Raw genomic sequence first — 17,603 nt, forward strand, 5'->3', positions numbered from 1 at the left:
TGTATAAGCTGGCATTTTGTTTCTAAAATTTCTTCATCCTTTCAAATTAAGATGAGTGTTATTGTTATTATTATTATTTTGAAAAGATTTAGTGTCTCACCAGGTTTAAATATCTCTAATATAATGACATGGAGTCATCCTTTCATTATTTAAGTGGGGGTATTGACCTCGGAATACCACAAAATTGCTTAAGAGGTGTGAGTCTCAATCTTTCCTTTTCTTTTTTCCCATTTCCTTATCTGACCCTCTCTTAGCTATCCAGATCTTCTACGGCGTGGGCTGCCTGTCCTGTCGTGCTGTGCAGACACAAGGCGGTGTGCATTGACTACCTTACCCCTGCTCGAGCAGGGGTAAGACGGTCATTGCATGCAGTCTTGTGTCTGCGCAGCATAGGCAGGACAGGGCAACACACCGTAGAAGATCTATGTTGACCATTGCTTCTTACCAAAATATTTATATATATATTAGCTATCATTGCTCTACTTAGAGCCAGTGCTTCTCTTTCCATTCATACAATATAAAGGCAATTTTCCTACAAATTTTGTTTTTGTTTTTGTTTTCCAACAAGAATTGCAAGATCTTTCTATTTATCAGTGTTTAGATCAATTGGTCATTTGGGTGTGGAGAAAATTTTGTAGTCATGTTTGCATACAGTCTTCTTTGGCATCGGAATTTCTTTTATAATGCCTTTGACATTTTTATTTCCAAAATGCAAGTGTTTACCAATGCCATACTCAAAATAATTTTGGAAAAGAGGCATGAAAGGAAAAGGTACAATTTTGAGTTTTGATTTGGTCAAAACTAAATCTTTCCATTCTCCACAAGAACAACTTGTGTTAGGGACGACTTTTAAGTGTCCATATTTTCATCCATGACTTACATATAGTTAAAAGAAGAAGGGCATAAAAAGGTATCAAAAGAGTATTTTGAAGAACATATTAAAATTCTATAGGGTTTGTGAATCTTAGGATTTAGTTTTCTTTCTCCGGAGCCAAATAAAAAATTTAAAAATTTATAAAAAAAAAAAAAAACAACTTTATCCAAAAGAATATAAAGCAAAACCATTTGCCCTCAAACATTCAACATTTAAAATTTTGAAAATACCAACCCATTCTCCATCTCACATCTTCCTTGCTCTTTCCATTGAATTGACCACTTGGCTCACTATGGCAAGGTTTTATTATTGATGCTAATGTATCAATAGCAATACTTATACAAATTTACACATGTCAGTCCATATTGGGTTAATTCTAATAAAAAAATCACTTTTTAATTGTATCAATCAATACGTATCGGTGAAGTCATCACCGATACCCATATCGATACATATCAATCTATATGGCCGAGACAATACCAATACCTAAATGGCTAACCAACCAATGACCAATCAAATAACAGTCATGTTTAATGTTGGAAATCAAATATCTATATTAGTTAGGGGTAAGAGATCTCTACTTGGTCACATGGTCTCTACACAGGCGTCTGGGTCAATGGGGGGGGGGGGGGGGGAAGCACGCCTAGGTATCTACCCAGGGGGCAAAAGTGTCATTTCACGATGCCCTGTGAGAAGGCGTAGGAACAACACCATATAGAGATCTTTTTCCCATTAGTTTGACACTCTGATCATTTTGCTTGCAAAAGAACAATTAATTGAATTTAAAAATTAAATAAACATTTTTTTGGTAGAAAATTTAAATCAACAAAAAAAAAAAAAACTATAATTTAAGGTGCCATATGAAATTTTAAAGAAAATTCATAAAATGATGGCTTGATTCTTCATTGAAAGGCGTTGACCATTATTTTAGGTCATTTGACTACCATGAACTAACAACCAATGAGCTCACTTCTTTGATTAGATTAATTCGTCCCCAAATAATCCTTAAATGTTATTTATTATAGGAAAAAAGATCGTTAACCGGTGCTATGTGTGGGTATGGACCTAGACACAACCCAGCGCAAAGACTACTACACCCCTAGACCTTTCCACCTTCCCAGGGGGTGTGGTGGTCTTTTCGAGCTAGGTTGTGTATGGGTAGAGGTACTCGTCCACACACAACACCGGTCAGCGTTCTTTCTCCCTTTATTTATTTTTTTAGTAAATCAGTCATCAATGCTTTTATTATTAAAATAAAATGAAGCGCAATGTTTACTCCAGTGCATTTGAAACAAAAGAAAGAAAATGAGCAGTTCAACATTGGGACAAATTCAAACACTCAAATAGAGATATCATATTCATCCATAGATTTATGTAGCAGTATCAATATTTTCGTCAACAAAACACCATATATCGATACCTACATGGTTCACCATACCAGTCAAGGTATCGGATGTATTGGCCAGATCAGCCTTGATGACCCGATACAGGTTATAAATTTGCAATGCATGGTTTAAAGTACATACAAGCATCGTATCAGGTGAATTGTTTTTTATTTATATATATATATATATATAAATTTCTGAATTTTTTAGATTTATTTATTTATTTTTATTATTTAATTGTACAGTGATTAATCCCAAAAAGGGGCTAAGACCGATCACGCGATTCAACCAATACGTATCGGTATCGGTTGACCATCCCTCTCCCATTAATTAATTATTTGGATTGAAATAGAATAATAAAGATTTGATAAATGTGTTTATAGATGATTTTTGGATGTGCAAATATTTTCTGTCATTTGGAAGGATGAGTTGGTATTTCTAACCATTGGATATTATGAATGGTTGAATGAGATGCTCTGAAATAGTTGCACAAGTTTGAATTATTCATAAATAAAATTATAGGCCCAAAGTCAACTATTTACCCTTCCTTATAATGGCAGACCTTCCTATGTATGTCCTCGCCCCTCGTTGGTACTTTGTGCACTTTTGTAAACTTTAATTTTTTTTTTGTTCTATCTCATCACTTTGACAAACTTCGTTTGGATTGAAACTTGACATGTGAACCGGGGATCTTAGGGTTTAACTGTCCACAAAATTCCAATAATATTTGATAAAAAATATGTAGTAAAAAGTAGGTGTCCATGAATAGCAAAGGTTTTTTCTAATGATAACAGGTTTCACAGTTTTCATTAGTGACCCGAGGTTTGAAAAGGTTTGTGTCTTTTGTTATGTCTTCGTGAGAGCCGCTTGAGGTGGTATGATCACGTCCAACGAGACCTTGGGATGCACCGGTAAGAAAGAGTGACAGATTCAGTTTGACTGAGCTAAAAGAAGTAGGGGCAGGCCTAAAATGACTATTGAAGAAGTGGTAAGAAAGGATATCCATGTGGTAGGGCTCGACCCTAGTATGACCATCCGGGTGTGGAGAAAATTTTGTAGTCATGTTTGCATACAGTTTTCTTTGGCGTCGGAACTTCTTTTATAATGCCTCTGACACTTTTATTTCTAAAATGCAATTGTTTACCAATGCCATACTCAAAATAATTTTAGAAAACAAGCATGAAGGAAAAGGTACAATCTTTGAGTTTTGATTTGGTCAAAATTATATCTTTCCATTCTCCACAAGAACAACTAGTGTTAGGGACGACTTCTTTTAAGTTTCCATATTTTCATCCATGACTTAAATATAGTTAAAAGAAGATGGGTATAAAAAGATATCAAAAGGGTATTTTAGAGAACATATTAAAATTCTATAAGGTTTGTAAATCCTAGGATAAGGTTTTCTTTCTCTGCGCCGTCAAAAAAAAGAAAAAAAAAACTTTGTCCAAGGGAATATAAAGCAAAACCATTTGCCCTCAAACATTTTCCACATTTAAAATTTTGAAAATACCAACCCATTCTCTATCTCGCATCTTCCTTGCTCTTTCCATTGAATTGACCACTTGGCTCACTATGGCTAGGTTTTATCATTGAAGCTACTGCATCAATAGCAATACTTATACAAATTAGCCATATCAGTCCATATTGGGTTGATTCTAATAAAAAAAATCACTTTTTTATTGTATCAAGCAATACGTATCAGTGGAGTCATCACCGATACCAATATCGATACATATCAATCTATATGGCTGATACACTACCAATACCTAAATGGCTAACCAACCAATGACCAATTAGATAACTGTCATGTTTAATGTTGGAAATCAAATGCCTATATTAGTTAAGGGTAATAGATCTCTATTTGGTCGCATGGTCTCTACACAGGCGTTTGGGTCAATGGGGGGAAGCACGCCTAGGTATCTACCCAAGGGGCAAAGGCGTCATTTCACAATGCCCTGTGAGAAGGCGTAGGAACAACACCATATAGAGATCTTTTTCCCATTAGTTTGATACTCTGATTCTTTTGCTTGCAAAAGAACAATTAATTAAATTTAAAAAATAAATAAACATTTTTTTGGTAGAAAATTTAAATAAACATAAAAAAAAACTATAATTTAAGGTGCCGTATGAAATTTTAAAGAAAATTCATAAAATGATGGCTTGATTCTTCATTGAAAGGCGTTGACCATTTTAGGTCATTTGACCACCATGAACTAACAACCAATGAGCTCACTTCTTTGATTAGATTAATTCGTCCCCAAATAATTCTTAAATGTTATTTATTATAGGTAAAAAGATTGTTAAGAGGTGCTATGTGTGGGTATGTACCCAGACACAGCCCAACGCGAAGACTACTACATCCCCAGACCTTTCCACCTTACCAGGGGGTGTGGCGGTCTTTTCGAGCTGGGCTATGTATGGGCGGAGGTACTCATCCACACACAACACCAGTCAGCGTTCTTTCTCCCTTTATTTTTTTAGTAAATCAGTCATCAATGCTTTTGTTATTAAAATAAAGTGAAGCGCAATGTTTACTCCACTGCATTTGAAACAAAAGAAAGAAAATGAGTAGTTCAACATTGGGACAAATTCCAACACTCAAATAGAGATATCATATTCATCCATAGATTTATGTAGCAGTATCAATATTTTCGTCAACAAAAAACACCATATATCGATACCTGCATGGTTGACCATACCAGTCAAGGTATCGGGTGTATTGGCCAAATCAGCCTTGATGACCCGATACAGGTTATAAATTTGCAATACATGGTTTAAAGTAAATACAAGTATCGTATCAGGAGGATTTTTTTTTTTTAATATATATTTATAAATTTCTGGATTTTTTAGACTTATTATTATTTGATTATACAGTGATTAATCCCAAAAAGTGGCTAAGACCGATCGATTCAACCAATACGTATCGGTATCAGCTGACCATCAACTTCAAACTATCATACAATGCCAATGCCTCTAACTTTTTGCAGTGAAAAAAGCTGAATAACACCCACATTGACATGCAACAAAACCTCCAATCAGTCTAGTCTCTAAACACTGCACCAGTTGCAATCATGGTTCTAGGTATTGGTATCGTATCAGTGTATTGGTCAGTACATATTGGTATCGCAGATGTGTGATACCGATATGGATCAGTAGTATTGACCAAAAAGTGACTTTTTTGATACCGGTATCGTTATCAGCGGTGACTGATACGGTCTGTAACCGTGGCTGCAATAACAGAACTAAGGATTGCACTGTCAACATTAACCTTAAACGAACCTGAAGATGGTGGGCTCCGAGATGACAAGATGTTGAATCAAGAGAACTGCAGATCCACAACAAAGTGAGAAAGAAACTGCTTAGCATTGTGATAACGACTTCCTGAAGCAGAGATCACACAATTAATTGAATTTAAAATCAACTTAAGGGTTAGCCAATCTCATCCTCCAAGCAAAAGGAAACAAAAAAAAACCCTCTAGAGCATAGAAGTCTTGCCCTTCTAATCATATGAAGATATCTCCAAGGCACACTGCTAGATCTGTCATGCAAAGCCAGCTAACCACCAGATGTGAGTCCCCTTCAACAATGGTGTTCTGACACCCATTTGAAATGGCGATTGCTTGTCTTTGAATATCTTGACACGAAAGTGATTTTCTCAGTTAACTCAATTCAATATACATGTATATATAGGATTGCCAAGTGGCAAGAACCTAACCAACTAAATACAGGTGGTTTATAATGTGGTCCCTACGGTGGTCTATCACTATCACGCCCCCTCAAGCGCACCGGGGGGGAACCAACGGTAAGCTTGGTCAGGAGAGCGGTAAAACACTGCCGAGAAAGCCCCTTGGTGAGCACATCTGCCAATTGATTAGTAGTGGGAACATAACTAATTGTGAGTTGCCGGGATGCGACCATTTCACGAACAAAAGGAAGAGGAAATCAATTGAGGAATTCCTTCACTGAAGTGTCGGTCTAAACGCCAGGGTAATAAGCAAACTCTGAAGTTGCGCCTAGTAACTAAGTTGGATCCTAGATAGTGAATTCCTCCATGGCACTCGAGTTTCGATTTTAGTTCGTGAAAGAAGACGAGCTTTGCCGGCGCCCCTAGCTTGGTGGCGACCAACGGAGGTTTTGTTACTGGCCGGAAAATAGAGTGTTGGCCATCCAAAACACCAACCGCAAGGCTGCTACGTAAACCATGCCCCTTGCTTAGTCAATATTGACCAATATCGGATAGGTTACAACTTCTCATTGTTGATTTGCAACAGAATTTGCCCCTGGTTGAGCACATTTTCATTGTCCGATTCGAGACTGAACTCCCTTCATCGGTATTCCTTCTTCTTGGCGATGTTACGATTCAATTCTGGAGTCCCACCGGACGTGCCAAAAAATGTTGGTGACATTATCGGCAACACAACATGATTGGTCGTATGAGTTGAAGATGTGTAAGCATGTCAAAATCCGAAGGGCTCGAGAGATGACCGAATGGATCGTATCTGACTTCTAATCAAGAAAATGTAAGATCTTTCCAATGCCTCGATTGCTCCAAATATCCTTTTAATAATAAAAATTGCAACGTTAAAAAGGACTGAAATAATGCAACCAACTAATTGATCAAGAGATCTCTTCTTTTGTTGTTGGATTGCTCTTTTAAAGGCATTTTTTGATAGTTTTGGCGGTTCCTAGTAGTTCATGGAGGTTGCAATAGTTATTAGGCAGTTATACAGTTACCCACTTCCTTAAGGGTTGGTTATATCTATTTTGCTGATCGGTGACGTCAGTCGCTGATTGTTCATGGGTCACTGACTAACAGACCAGTCTTGACTGAAATAGCTCGATTTATTGACCAAAATAGGGTGTAAACACAAGGAAATTGATTTCAATAATGCTTCAATAACTGAATTGTATAATCAAATAGGAGAAATGAGTAGGAATGAGTCCCAAGAGCGAAATCTGGTCTGAACTATAGCACAATACTTGGCAAGCCCTAACCTGCCCCAACTACCAATTAAAATGCAAAAAGGTCCTCCGAAACCCCAAACCCAAAACCCAGACGGGGCATGAGCCAAAAATTTCCGAACAAATTTACTATTCACTACTGTTTCCTTGGTATTTGTAACCTAGACATAAAATTTGAATGAGCATAACGCATTTTTACTGATGCCGCAATATTCTCACAACAAAATTTGGAGTCAAAAGTAAAAAAAAAAAAAACTGGACTTTCTGGATTTCAACTCGTGATTTAACAAGATAAACCAATCGTTTCTTTCAAGTATTGTAGAGAAGTACTGATAAAACCTAAATAGTATTGTTATCAGGTATATGGAATTGGGAACGATTGAATGAAGACTTGCCTCTTAGTGGAGCTTCTGAACTGGTTAATTTTTGATCGAGAGCCGCTCTTGTTCTTCCCCATTTACCCATTTATCTCAGTTGGAATGAAGCTTCTTATTTTTGCAGATTCCTTTGGTTATATCTAGGGATGTAATGGATAACAACAATCACGATCGTCGTAGACATTGATCGTAGAATATCGAAATAATCTCTCAATACTTATAATAAAAATTAAATAAATAATGATTGTTTAAGATTCTCTGATGCTTACAACGATAAATGATGCGTATCCATATATCTCTATTCTTGCTTACAAAATGCTCGAAGCAACTGTAAAACCCTCTCATATCCACCCACTGTACCGTCGGATTCCCCTAGTTAGGGCGTTTCAGATTTTACACTCTAATCTTTAAAACCTGACACGTTTTTGCCACGTGTAAGTTATTTGATCTCCCGCCACTGCGCCAAAAATCAAATCAATATCAAAAGATTGCCTCCTTTATCTATTGCGTCTCTGTTCATTCTTAAGTCGCACTTTACAGTTCCCGCTTCTCACTTCATCCTTGTTCGAGAAAATCAGAGAACCAAATTGCAATCTTTGCTTAGGGCCCATTTCTCATCTCCCTCCGACCCCGAAATCGTCTTCCTTTCTGAAACCTGCCCTAAAAAACGGTGAAGATTTCCTTATAATAATAACGAGACAAGTATGTTTATTGGCGTGCGGTTCGTCCTAATAGGATTTGATCCCGTCATTGAAGCGAAGGTGGTATTTTGTTTGTCCTCTTCGATTCAGTTGTGTTGTTTTTTTCAAGTTGAAAGCTTTAATTTGAGATACTGCATTTTCCTTTCGCAGATTCGATCTAAGCTTGTTAGTGGAGGTGGAGTTGATGTCGGAGAATACGGTCCGAGTTGCACTCACGTTATCGTGGACAATATTGTTAATGTGAGTCATTATCTCTCTTTCCTTCCTCCATCACCCAATTCACACCATAAATTTCAGAGGGTTAATTTAAAAAAAAAACAAAAAAAAAAAAACAGTTTTTTTGTTTTTGTTTTTTTCATGTCCTGCTCTTTTACTCTTAAAGTACTCTGTTGTACTGTGTTATTTAATCCTGTTGCATTTCCTTATCTATTTTATGTAGGATGCTTTTGTTTGTGTTGCTGCTCGCAATGATGGCAAAACACTTGTTACTGGCTTATGGGTTGATCATAGTTTTGATATCGGGATGCCTGCGGATGCAAATTTGGTTTGTATCTTCTCTTGGTTTTTCGTCCCTTAATCTTACTCTTATCTTATTAAATGAAATTTCATATTCCTTGAATGGTGGTAAGTTTTACATTTATCCAGCCGGGAACACTGGAACTGACTTAATACTCTACTCTAATCGTAGGTCCTTGACTCTGCAAAAGTTTCAATTGAATCCTATTTCAACTTTTATCTGTTTATTATGGTTATATGGTTGAAAAGTATTCTTTCAGGCTTAGATACCCCTTTGCATTGGTAGGAATTATTGACTATTTTTTTTCTTATTCCATTCAATATCAATCCTGTTGGAGAGGGTTGATAATTGTGATCTGTCAGGATCCGGTTTTTCAGCTTCATGTCTCCTTTTCTAGTATCTCAATCTGGGAGATACTTTAATGAGAGAGTGTGCTAGCTTTATTTCTTTACAAGCTACTGAAATTTTGAAACTTGAAAGCTTAACTAAATTTACCCTTATGCCTTTCCCTTGAATACTGAACCCATCAATGTTTACAGCTTAGAGTTCATTAAACCTTCTTTTTACTTGTATGTATCAATCGTTTTTCTTTTTTGTGAAATTAGTTTCTAATATGTAATCATGAATAGACGGGTTCAAATTGATTTGAAGCAGTTCTCAGTTCATAGCTAAGGCATTTCACAAATGATGTTCCTTATTCCACTTAAGGGCTACCTGCACTGGACGTGTCATTACATATGCCTTCTTCTAAGTGTTCTCAGTGATCGATTCTTCCTGTTTCTCTGTTTATTTTTCTGAGTGTACTTTCAGTTCTCGCCCCCACCCCCTCCCTCTTTTGAGTTCCTAATTTTGTTTCCTTGCAGATTTTGTACAGGCCTGTAAAAGATTTAAATGGAATCCCAGGTGCCAAATCTCTGTATGTTTGCTTGACAGGATACCAAAGGCAAGATCGAGAAGATATTATGGTATACCATTTTCCTCTTTATGTTTCACAACTTCTCTTCTTATTATATCTGCCCTCTCTTCATAAGATTTCAGGAGTTAACGAAAGATATAAAGTCAGCAAAGAAAATAACGTTGGTGATTCTGTTGTGACAAGAGCTATTAATTTTACTTTTTGTTTCTTCTTTGGTTATCAGAAAATGGTAGGCATGATGGGCGCACAGTTCTCCAAGCCACTGGTTGCAAATAAAGTTACCCATCTTATATGTTACAAATTTGAGGGTGCGATTTCTTTATTCCTATGAACACTTATTAAGATATTTAGTTAGTGAGTTCTGCTTTTATTTGTCATCTTTTTGTTATACTTGTTTAACATGTTAATCCCTATAACCTTTCCATATATTAATTCTCAACCCTTGAAGTATGCTACTATAAGGTTTAAGGGTTGAATTCAAGAACCACCGGTGCTTATTCAAAATCCTACCATGTATTGTTTCAATTTGCACATCACATTGGAGCATAGTTGTCATGGCACCAAGGTGAGCCTAGGTGATGCAAAGGCATCAAAGCAAGTGCCACATAAGGCATCTGGTCACCTTTGTCATTGTGACAGTATCTAAACTTGAATACCAGCACCTGTACACACAAGGAAGAAGAAGAGAAGAAGGAGAAAACCCCTAGTGCTCACGGTTAGGATTCTAGTACTTGTCAGGTTAACTCTGTAGGGACTTTGTCTTAAGCTTTTTCTAGATCAATAAAGACCATATCTAAATCTTTCCATGAGTCTCCTAAGTAAATAGTTTTTGTCGTGGATCTTCCTGTCATAAAACCAAATTGGTTATCTGTAATAGTAAGTAAGTAGCTTTTGTCATGGATCTTTCTACCATAGTATGACTCATTAGTTTTATGCCTCTATAGTTATTGCAGTTTTGAATATCAGCTTCAATTTTGTAAACCGGAACCACAATGCTTCTCCTCCATCCATCTGGCATTTTCCTTATACTCATAATCTTATTAAACAACTTGGTTAGCCAAGATAAACCATAGATTCCTAAACTCTTCTACACTTCTATTGGAGCCTCAGCTGGGCTTGGTGTCTTGCCAACTTTCATCCTCCTTAAAGCTTCTTTTACTTCAGACACCCTAACTTTTACATACTGTTCAATGCTCCTAAAAATTATAAATATTTGGTGAAAAATAATTTATCACACAATAATTGAGAACTAGAGATGTTTGATAATTAGAATGTCTGAATAAGTGTTATGAAACAATGTTTTACATGGCGAAATTCCATAAAATGAAATATCCTTGGTGCATAGAATTTCTCTACGGTGTTTAACAAAGTATTGCCCTTGACGTTTTGTAATAGGGAGTTTATATACAGTATATACCATGGAAAATCACAATCAAGTAATTTGTTTCCTATAACTAGTAGAAATCAAATTTGAGTGATGGCTTGATCATTGTGATCTAGGAGAGAAGTATGAGCTTGCAAAGAAAATGAAGATAAAATTTGTCAATCATCGGTGGTTGGAAGACTGGTACTATTTCTTCTTCTTTATCTGCTGTTTTCATCAGTAGAGTACCCATGGGACATCGAATTTTTACTTCTTTTTATTATTCTTCTGATTGAGGATTTTATTCATTTAAAAAAATTTCTCTTGCAGTTTAAGAGTATGGAAGATTGTCCCAGAAGCTAATTATGCCAAGAGGTGAGCTGTTCTTGTTTGTTTCTGTGAGGCAACAATATTTTTGAGGCATGTTTTCAGTGTTTTTCCATTCTTAGCATCAGAAAATCACAGGGTTTTGTATTCCTTTCATCCTTATTGGGGTGGGTGTGCGTGCGTGCTTGGGGGTGCGCTTGCATGCATGCATTTGTGTGTATGAATCCCTGCCCTGTGTTTTTGCTTGTGTCAACTTTATTTGTGAAATAATGTAGTGATGCATGTTGTCTTATTAAAAAAGAGAATATCAAGGAAATTGTTACAATAGAATGATTACTGACTATAGGGTAAATATCATGCAATATGGGGTGAAATTAAGGAAAAATTGGTAAAGCTATCCAAGAAAAGGGTACTTCAAGTTTTTTAGGTTAAATTACTTGAAATAAATTAACTCAAGGCAGTCACATCAATAGATGCAGATGATATATTAAAGGGGGAGGGGACGAAGCTGTATTTGATTTGGATGTAAGAACATCTATGCCACAATTTTAGTTTCCGAGGTTCTGTAAGTGGAATACTAGAAGAAAATGTGATGGCATGCATATCTATGCTTGTGTTTGTTTATATAATTTATTAAACATGTACTATTCTAAGTATCTATACAATTTAACATATAAAACTGTTTAGTTGTCCTAACTTTGAGCCTTGCCAAGAAAGTTAACCCATGTCAACAGTGGTAATGCTTCCCATCATGTGTATTCTCAATTTCTTTCTGAGTAGTGCACTAATTAAATCTTCAACATAATAAACCATGTTCTTTTTTTGGCTTCAATTTGTCCAGTAAATAAACAGACTATTTTCATGCCTTCCTTTACTAGTAATTGGTTTCCCTCATTCTATTTGTTCCCCCCCCCCCCCCTCTTTTTCCTTCTTAATAACAGTGGTTACAAGTCAGAGATGATGGAAGCTGAAGCTAAGGATTCTGAAGAAGAAACTGGGGAGGATTATAGTAATAAGCAATGTGAGGGGAGTAATGTCACAGGGAGCCCTTTTGGCTTAATAAGTGGAACTCCGAGGGACTCCAAATCGCCCATGCCTACAGGGGAAGTGTTAGAGTTCTGTCAGAAAAATGTCTTGCCTAAAGGTTTGTCAAATTGTGCCGAAAATATTACTTCTGACAATAGGCTATTAACTACTACTGTAAAAGATACCAGATCTGATGAAGCCCCGAACTTCCATCATGTAAATATAAGGGGCCATGGGGACTTCAGCTGTCACAGTAATGGAGCTTCTTTTGGGGATGCTGTTGGTGGTGGGACATCCATTCCATTTGACACTATATCCAACCTCACCAAAGAATGTAATGAAATAACATCTAACTCAAGAACTGCAGCACGATCCCCTCACTCTGATGCAGCAAAGTTAGTTACAGTTAGATACTCCAGGAGAACCCCAAGGAGGTCCTCAGTTTCTACTTCTGCAGAACCTTCAGGTCATGCACATGAATTTTCAAAAGGAAGTTTAGAAGGAAAGAAAGTCAACCTTGGGTTTGGAACTTCTTCCTTAACAGTAGAACAATCCAAGGATAATATTGATTCAGATTGTGGAGCTTTATATCATCAGGGAGGGAAAACTGGTACATTACCTCAGAAGAGAGAACTGGCTGTTTCTAGTAATGATATTAGATCACCAAATGAGGAAAGTCATGATCCAAAAGTTTGTGCTTCTGTAAGTCCATCAGGAGGTACTCTTGAAGGTTTGGAGTATGAATCAATGATAATTGGTGCACCCCCAACGAGAACTGATCCTACACCTAGTGATAATAAACATCATTCGAATGCCATTGCTTATGTGAATTCTGTTGAGAAACAGCGAAATGGTCCATCAATGAAGAACTCCTTTAGTTCTAACCAGATATCATTGAATTGTGGATTGCCTGTTTTGAAAACTTTAACTTTCAATAGTACTGAATCTCCTTCTAATATGAGGGCGGATGGCCTTCCTCCAGAGAAGACATCTGGAATATCAATGGAGGCTTTAAAGAGTTTCAACTTAGCTAGTGAGCCTGATATACAGGATGTCCAAATCAGCAGAACAGCTGACCTTCCTGCTGAGATAAAAACAGAGCTCCAGAAGCAGCTCCTGGATGTCAAGGTTTCATCTCCCAATATCAAAACCACAGTGAGTGAGGAGTCCAAAAGTCCTATTAGTTTGGGCATATTTAAGGGAGTGAATGATAGATTGGCTACCAAGAAAGTGGTTGGCCAAAAAGGTTTGGGCTCTAGGCCAAGTACCGTTAAAAGTAATAAGTTGAAGTGTTCGTTTAGCTTTGATAAAACTGCAATCTCAAATGGAGCTGCTGTCTGTCCAATGATGGGTATAGAGGGAGCACAAGATGAGCAAACAGTTGCTGAGAAACACAATATTTGTTGGCCAACATCAGCTGCAGATGTAATCATGGGGGAAGAGATAAAAGGGGAGAAGACTAAAAGTCTCGATGATAAAACTGAAGCATCAGAGGAAAAAGATGGAGATGTGCTTGAGAAACCACTCACTGAAAAATTGGAGATGGTTAAGCCAACCTCTTATGCTGATACATTGACCATGGATGCTGATAGAGCGCCTGTAGAAGGCGGCAAGGGTGGAGATGGGCATTCAAGTGCTATGAGTGTAAAGAAGACTGATATGTGTGAATCAACTTCTATAGCAGGTGCGGTCGGAATAAACACTACTAATGATGGGAAACATGCTTCGAGGAAAACTGGGAAAGCAGTATCTACTGTGGCTGGAATCAAGACATACCAGAAAGGAAAAAAAGGGAATGGGCTAAGAGAAGGGAAAGTTGGAGCTGAGCTTGATAAGGGAATTGATAACAAGAAAACTGAGATGCATGAATCAACTTTTAAAGAAGAGATGGCTAAGGAGGAAAATCACTCACCAAAGAAAATCAAGGGAAATACACTATCCTCTAGGTATGAGATAGAAACATCTGACAAAGGTAAAGACAGAGAAGAATTAGGGGAAGGACAAGGGGGATCTGAGCTCGAGAAGTCATTTAGTGCAGAAATGACTGAAAGGGGAAAATCAACAGCAGATGTGGTAAAGAAAGACAGCGCTAAAAGGAAAAGGCATCCTTCAAGTAAAACCAACAGAAAGACTGTCTCTACTGTAAATGGGATTGAGATGTCTGATGAAGGCAAAAGTAGAGAAGAGACACCGAAGAACATTGGTGTTCAGAAGACAGAGTTGCCAAAGGCATGCCCTACAGGTAAGACTATGGCTGCAAGTAAGAGGAAGAAGTCTGTGGACGCCGAAAAGGAGAACAAGCCAATCAGAAATGAAGTTCCGAGTCTAAAATTGTCCAAACATGGGAAGACCAGTAAAGCCCCCATTAGAAGTAATCAAATGGTTGGTGAAACTGATCTGAACACATTTCAAGCTGGTGGAAGTTGTAATATTGTAAAGCTTGAACCAGTGTGGTTTATTCTGAGTGGACATAATCTACAGAGGAAAGAGTTCCAGCAGGTTATAAGGCGTTTGAAGGGAAGAGTTTGCAGAGATTCTCACCACTGGTCGTACCAGGCCACACACTTCATTGTCCCGGAACCAGTTCGCCGAACAGAAAAGTTTTTTGCTGCTGCAGCATCTGGGAGGTATTTTTCAGTCATCATTACTAGCACACTTTCTGCTGGACAACTATTTGTAGCTTACTTTGACCTCTTGGCTTGAACAGTGTGCACTCCATTTGATACAGGCTCAACCTCAGCATAAAATATTATACTTCTTTTTTTTTCCCTCATGAACCTAAATAGTTTCTGCAGTACTTGAGAAATGATAGTTCTTCTGGCAATATAGGTGGATTCTCAAGACTGATTACTTAACTGCTAGTAATCAGGCAGGGAAGTTCTTGCCAGAAGAACCTTATGAATGGTATCGGAGTGGCCTTAGTGAAGATGGCGCAATCAATTTTGAGGCTCCAAGGAAGTGGCGCCTCTTAAGGAAAAGGACTGGTCATGGAGCTTTCTATGGAATGCGTGTTATCATATATGGAGAATGCATTGCACCACCTCTGGTATTTTTCTGTCAAATCTAGTTGGGTAACATTTGATAGCATTCTGTTGCTTCCTGTCTCACATTTCTCTGTACAAATAAATTGGTTTCAGAATACATGTCACAATTATTTTTTTCCCTATTATTCTGTTGATTCTAATCAGTTACTCATAATTCTTGCATCATTAACCAGGATACCCTGAAACGTGTCTTGAAGGCTGGAGATGGCACCATTCTAGCAACAGCCCCTCCATACACCCGTTTTCTCAAATCTGGAGTTGATTTTGCCATTGTTAGCCCTGGAATCTCACGCATCGATTCATGGGTCCAAGAGTTCTTAAGACATGAAATCCCTTGTGTTTTGGCTGATTACTTAGTAGAGTATGTATGCAAGCCGGGATATTCCCTCGAGAGGCATGTGCTTTACAATACTCATGCTTGGTCAGAGAAGTCATTTGCAAATTTGTTAACCCGGTCAGAGGAAAACATAGAGGCCTCCACACCATCAGATAGTAATGACAATCTCACTTGTCAAGTCTGCGAGTCTCCTGACAGGGGGAGGTGATGATGATTTGTGGTGATGAAGGTGGTTCCAAGGGGTGCAGAATTGGTATGCATATTGATTGCTGTAATCCCCCCCCCCCCCCTTTTAAGATATTCCAGAGGAAGATTAGTTTTGTTCAAAGTGTAGTGAAGACGGTACCAGAATTCCAAAGAGTATCAAGAGAAGGCCCTCTTTGGATTTAATTGAGTTAGACTTCTTTTCTTCCTATGTGCATGTGTAGAAATGTTGTCCCATGTTAGTCTTGCTGCCCATCGGGCTGTGATAGAAGTCAGGGAGATAATATCTAGTTTGTTTCACCTCTGTAATGTATATATATGTATATTTTTTAAACATTTTGACAAGATATTATCAGGTTGGTCTCACCCAGAAGACGATAGCAGTAGTTTTTAAATTAATTGATGCCTATTTGTGCGGATTAAAAACCCATGCAATACACCATTTATACTGTTAAAGCAGAATGTAACCGATGCGGCTTCTTTTCTCTGTCCCATCTGTGCTTTCATCTGATATTCGCATGAAACTCTGACTCCTTTATAATCCCTCAATTATGGTACTACCACTCTCCAATCTTTCACTTGCCTCAAGTTATTTATGCTTTGACTTCTGCAGATACAAACGCAGAAAGAACCTCATCAATGGTGGGAGGCTTCAAACTAACTGTAGGTGTTAGTCACATTAACACGACCGTCTCCTCCTTTGATTGTTGATGATATAGACATGGCCCCTCCATTGGCATCACGTTCTGGCCCACTCTCCGATAAGTTTGAAAAGACACAAGCCATGTTGCAGCTGTCTTCCCCAGCATTGGGTGCGAAGGTGACCATATTGAGTATCAATGCGGGAGGTGTGACCGTGTGATGGGTATAGTCCTCAGTGTCATCCTCTCTTTTCTTGAATCTAAGCTCCAGGTAAGTTCCTTTCTGCAAAAACAACAAAGCCTGTATGGTCTGTACTAGTTTTCTTCTATACTCTGCAAATCACTTGAAAAGGTTTGCTGTATTTCTACCAAATGTTGACCCAACAGAAGATATGAGACTCATGTTTTGGTAAACCTCTGCAACGATTCTCAGGTTTGTTGCAGAGTAAACAAGAGAAAAATGATTCTCCGGTGTTTCTGAACTGCAGTTTCAGACTTCAGTTGCCTGCTGAGTTGGGGCTTTGACTTTGCGTGGTTGACATCCTTTCGTGGTGATGGGTTTACATAGACTTACTACTTGGCTGGGCTTAGTCAACCCTATGCCATCCCCCTGGTTTCAGATTCTGAACCGTAACCCAACACATACTCTATTGATCCTTACTGTTATTTCTTTCTTTCAATGCTTACTGAAATATTTGATATATGTTTGGAGAAAACCACAAAGACGGATCTCAAAGATTCCAAGTTCTGTTTATACAACTCAAAGCATAGAATATTGCATTTGCTCAAGTTAGTATTATGAAATTACACTATTGGATCCTAGAATTGAATAGTAAAGATGATTGGTTGATTGTTTGATTCACATGAGTTTGTTACTCATTAGTTCCTGTTGATTGAATTTGTGTTTAAATTATTTTAGTGCAATGCAA

General features: G+C 37.7%; 1 protein-coding gene across 1 annotated transcript; it reads left to right on the top strand.

Moving 5' to 3' along the window:
- The first annotated feature begins 8,302 nt into the window (after positions 1 to 8,302).
- Positions 8,303 to 16,525, top strand: LOC122668855 (BRCT domain-containing protein At4g02110-like). The gene is made up of 12 exons (XM_043865410.1): positions 8,303 to 8,359; positions 8,450 to 8,539; positions 8,739 to 8,843; positions 9,680 to 9,781; positions 9,956 to 10,040; positions 11,233 to 11,299; positions 11,426 to 11,470; positions 12,364 to 14,120; positions 14,187 to 15,075; positions 15,278 to 15,494; positions 15,666 to 15,969; positions 16,022 to 16,525. Exons 1-12 carry the CDS (start codon positions 8,303 to 8,305, stop codon positions 16,051 to 16,053), a joined length of 3,750 nt encoding a protein of 1,249 aa, XP_043721345.1. The 3' UTR covers positions 16,054 to 16,525.
- Positions 16,526 to 17,603: the final 1,078 nt, after the last annotated feature.

This window comes from Telopea speciosissima, chromosome 7 (assembly GCF_018873765.1).
Source record: "Telopea speciosissima isolate NSW1024214 ecotype Mountain lineage chromosome 7, Tspe_v1, whole genome shotgun sequence".
Taxonomy (NCBI): Eukaryota; Viridiplantae; Streptophyta; class Magnoliopsida; order Proteales; family Proteaceae; genus Telopea; species Telopea speciosissima.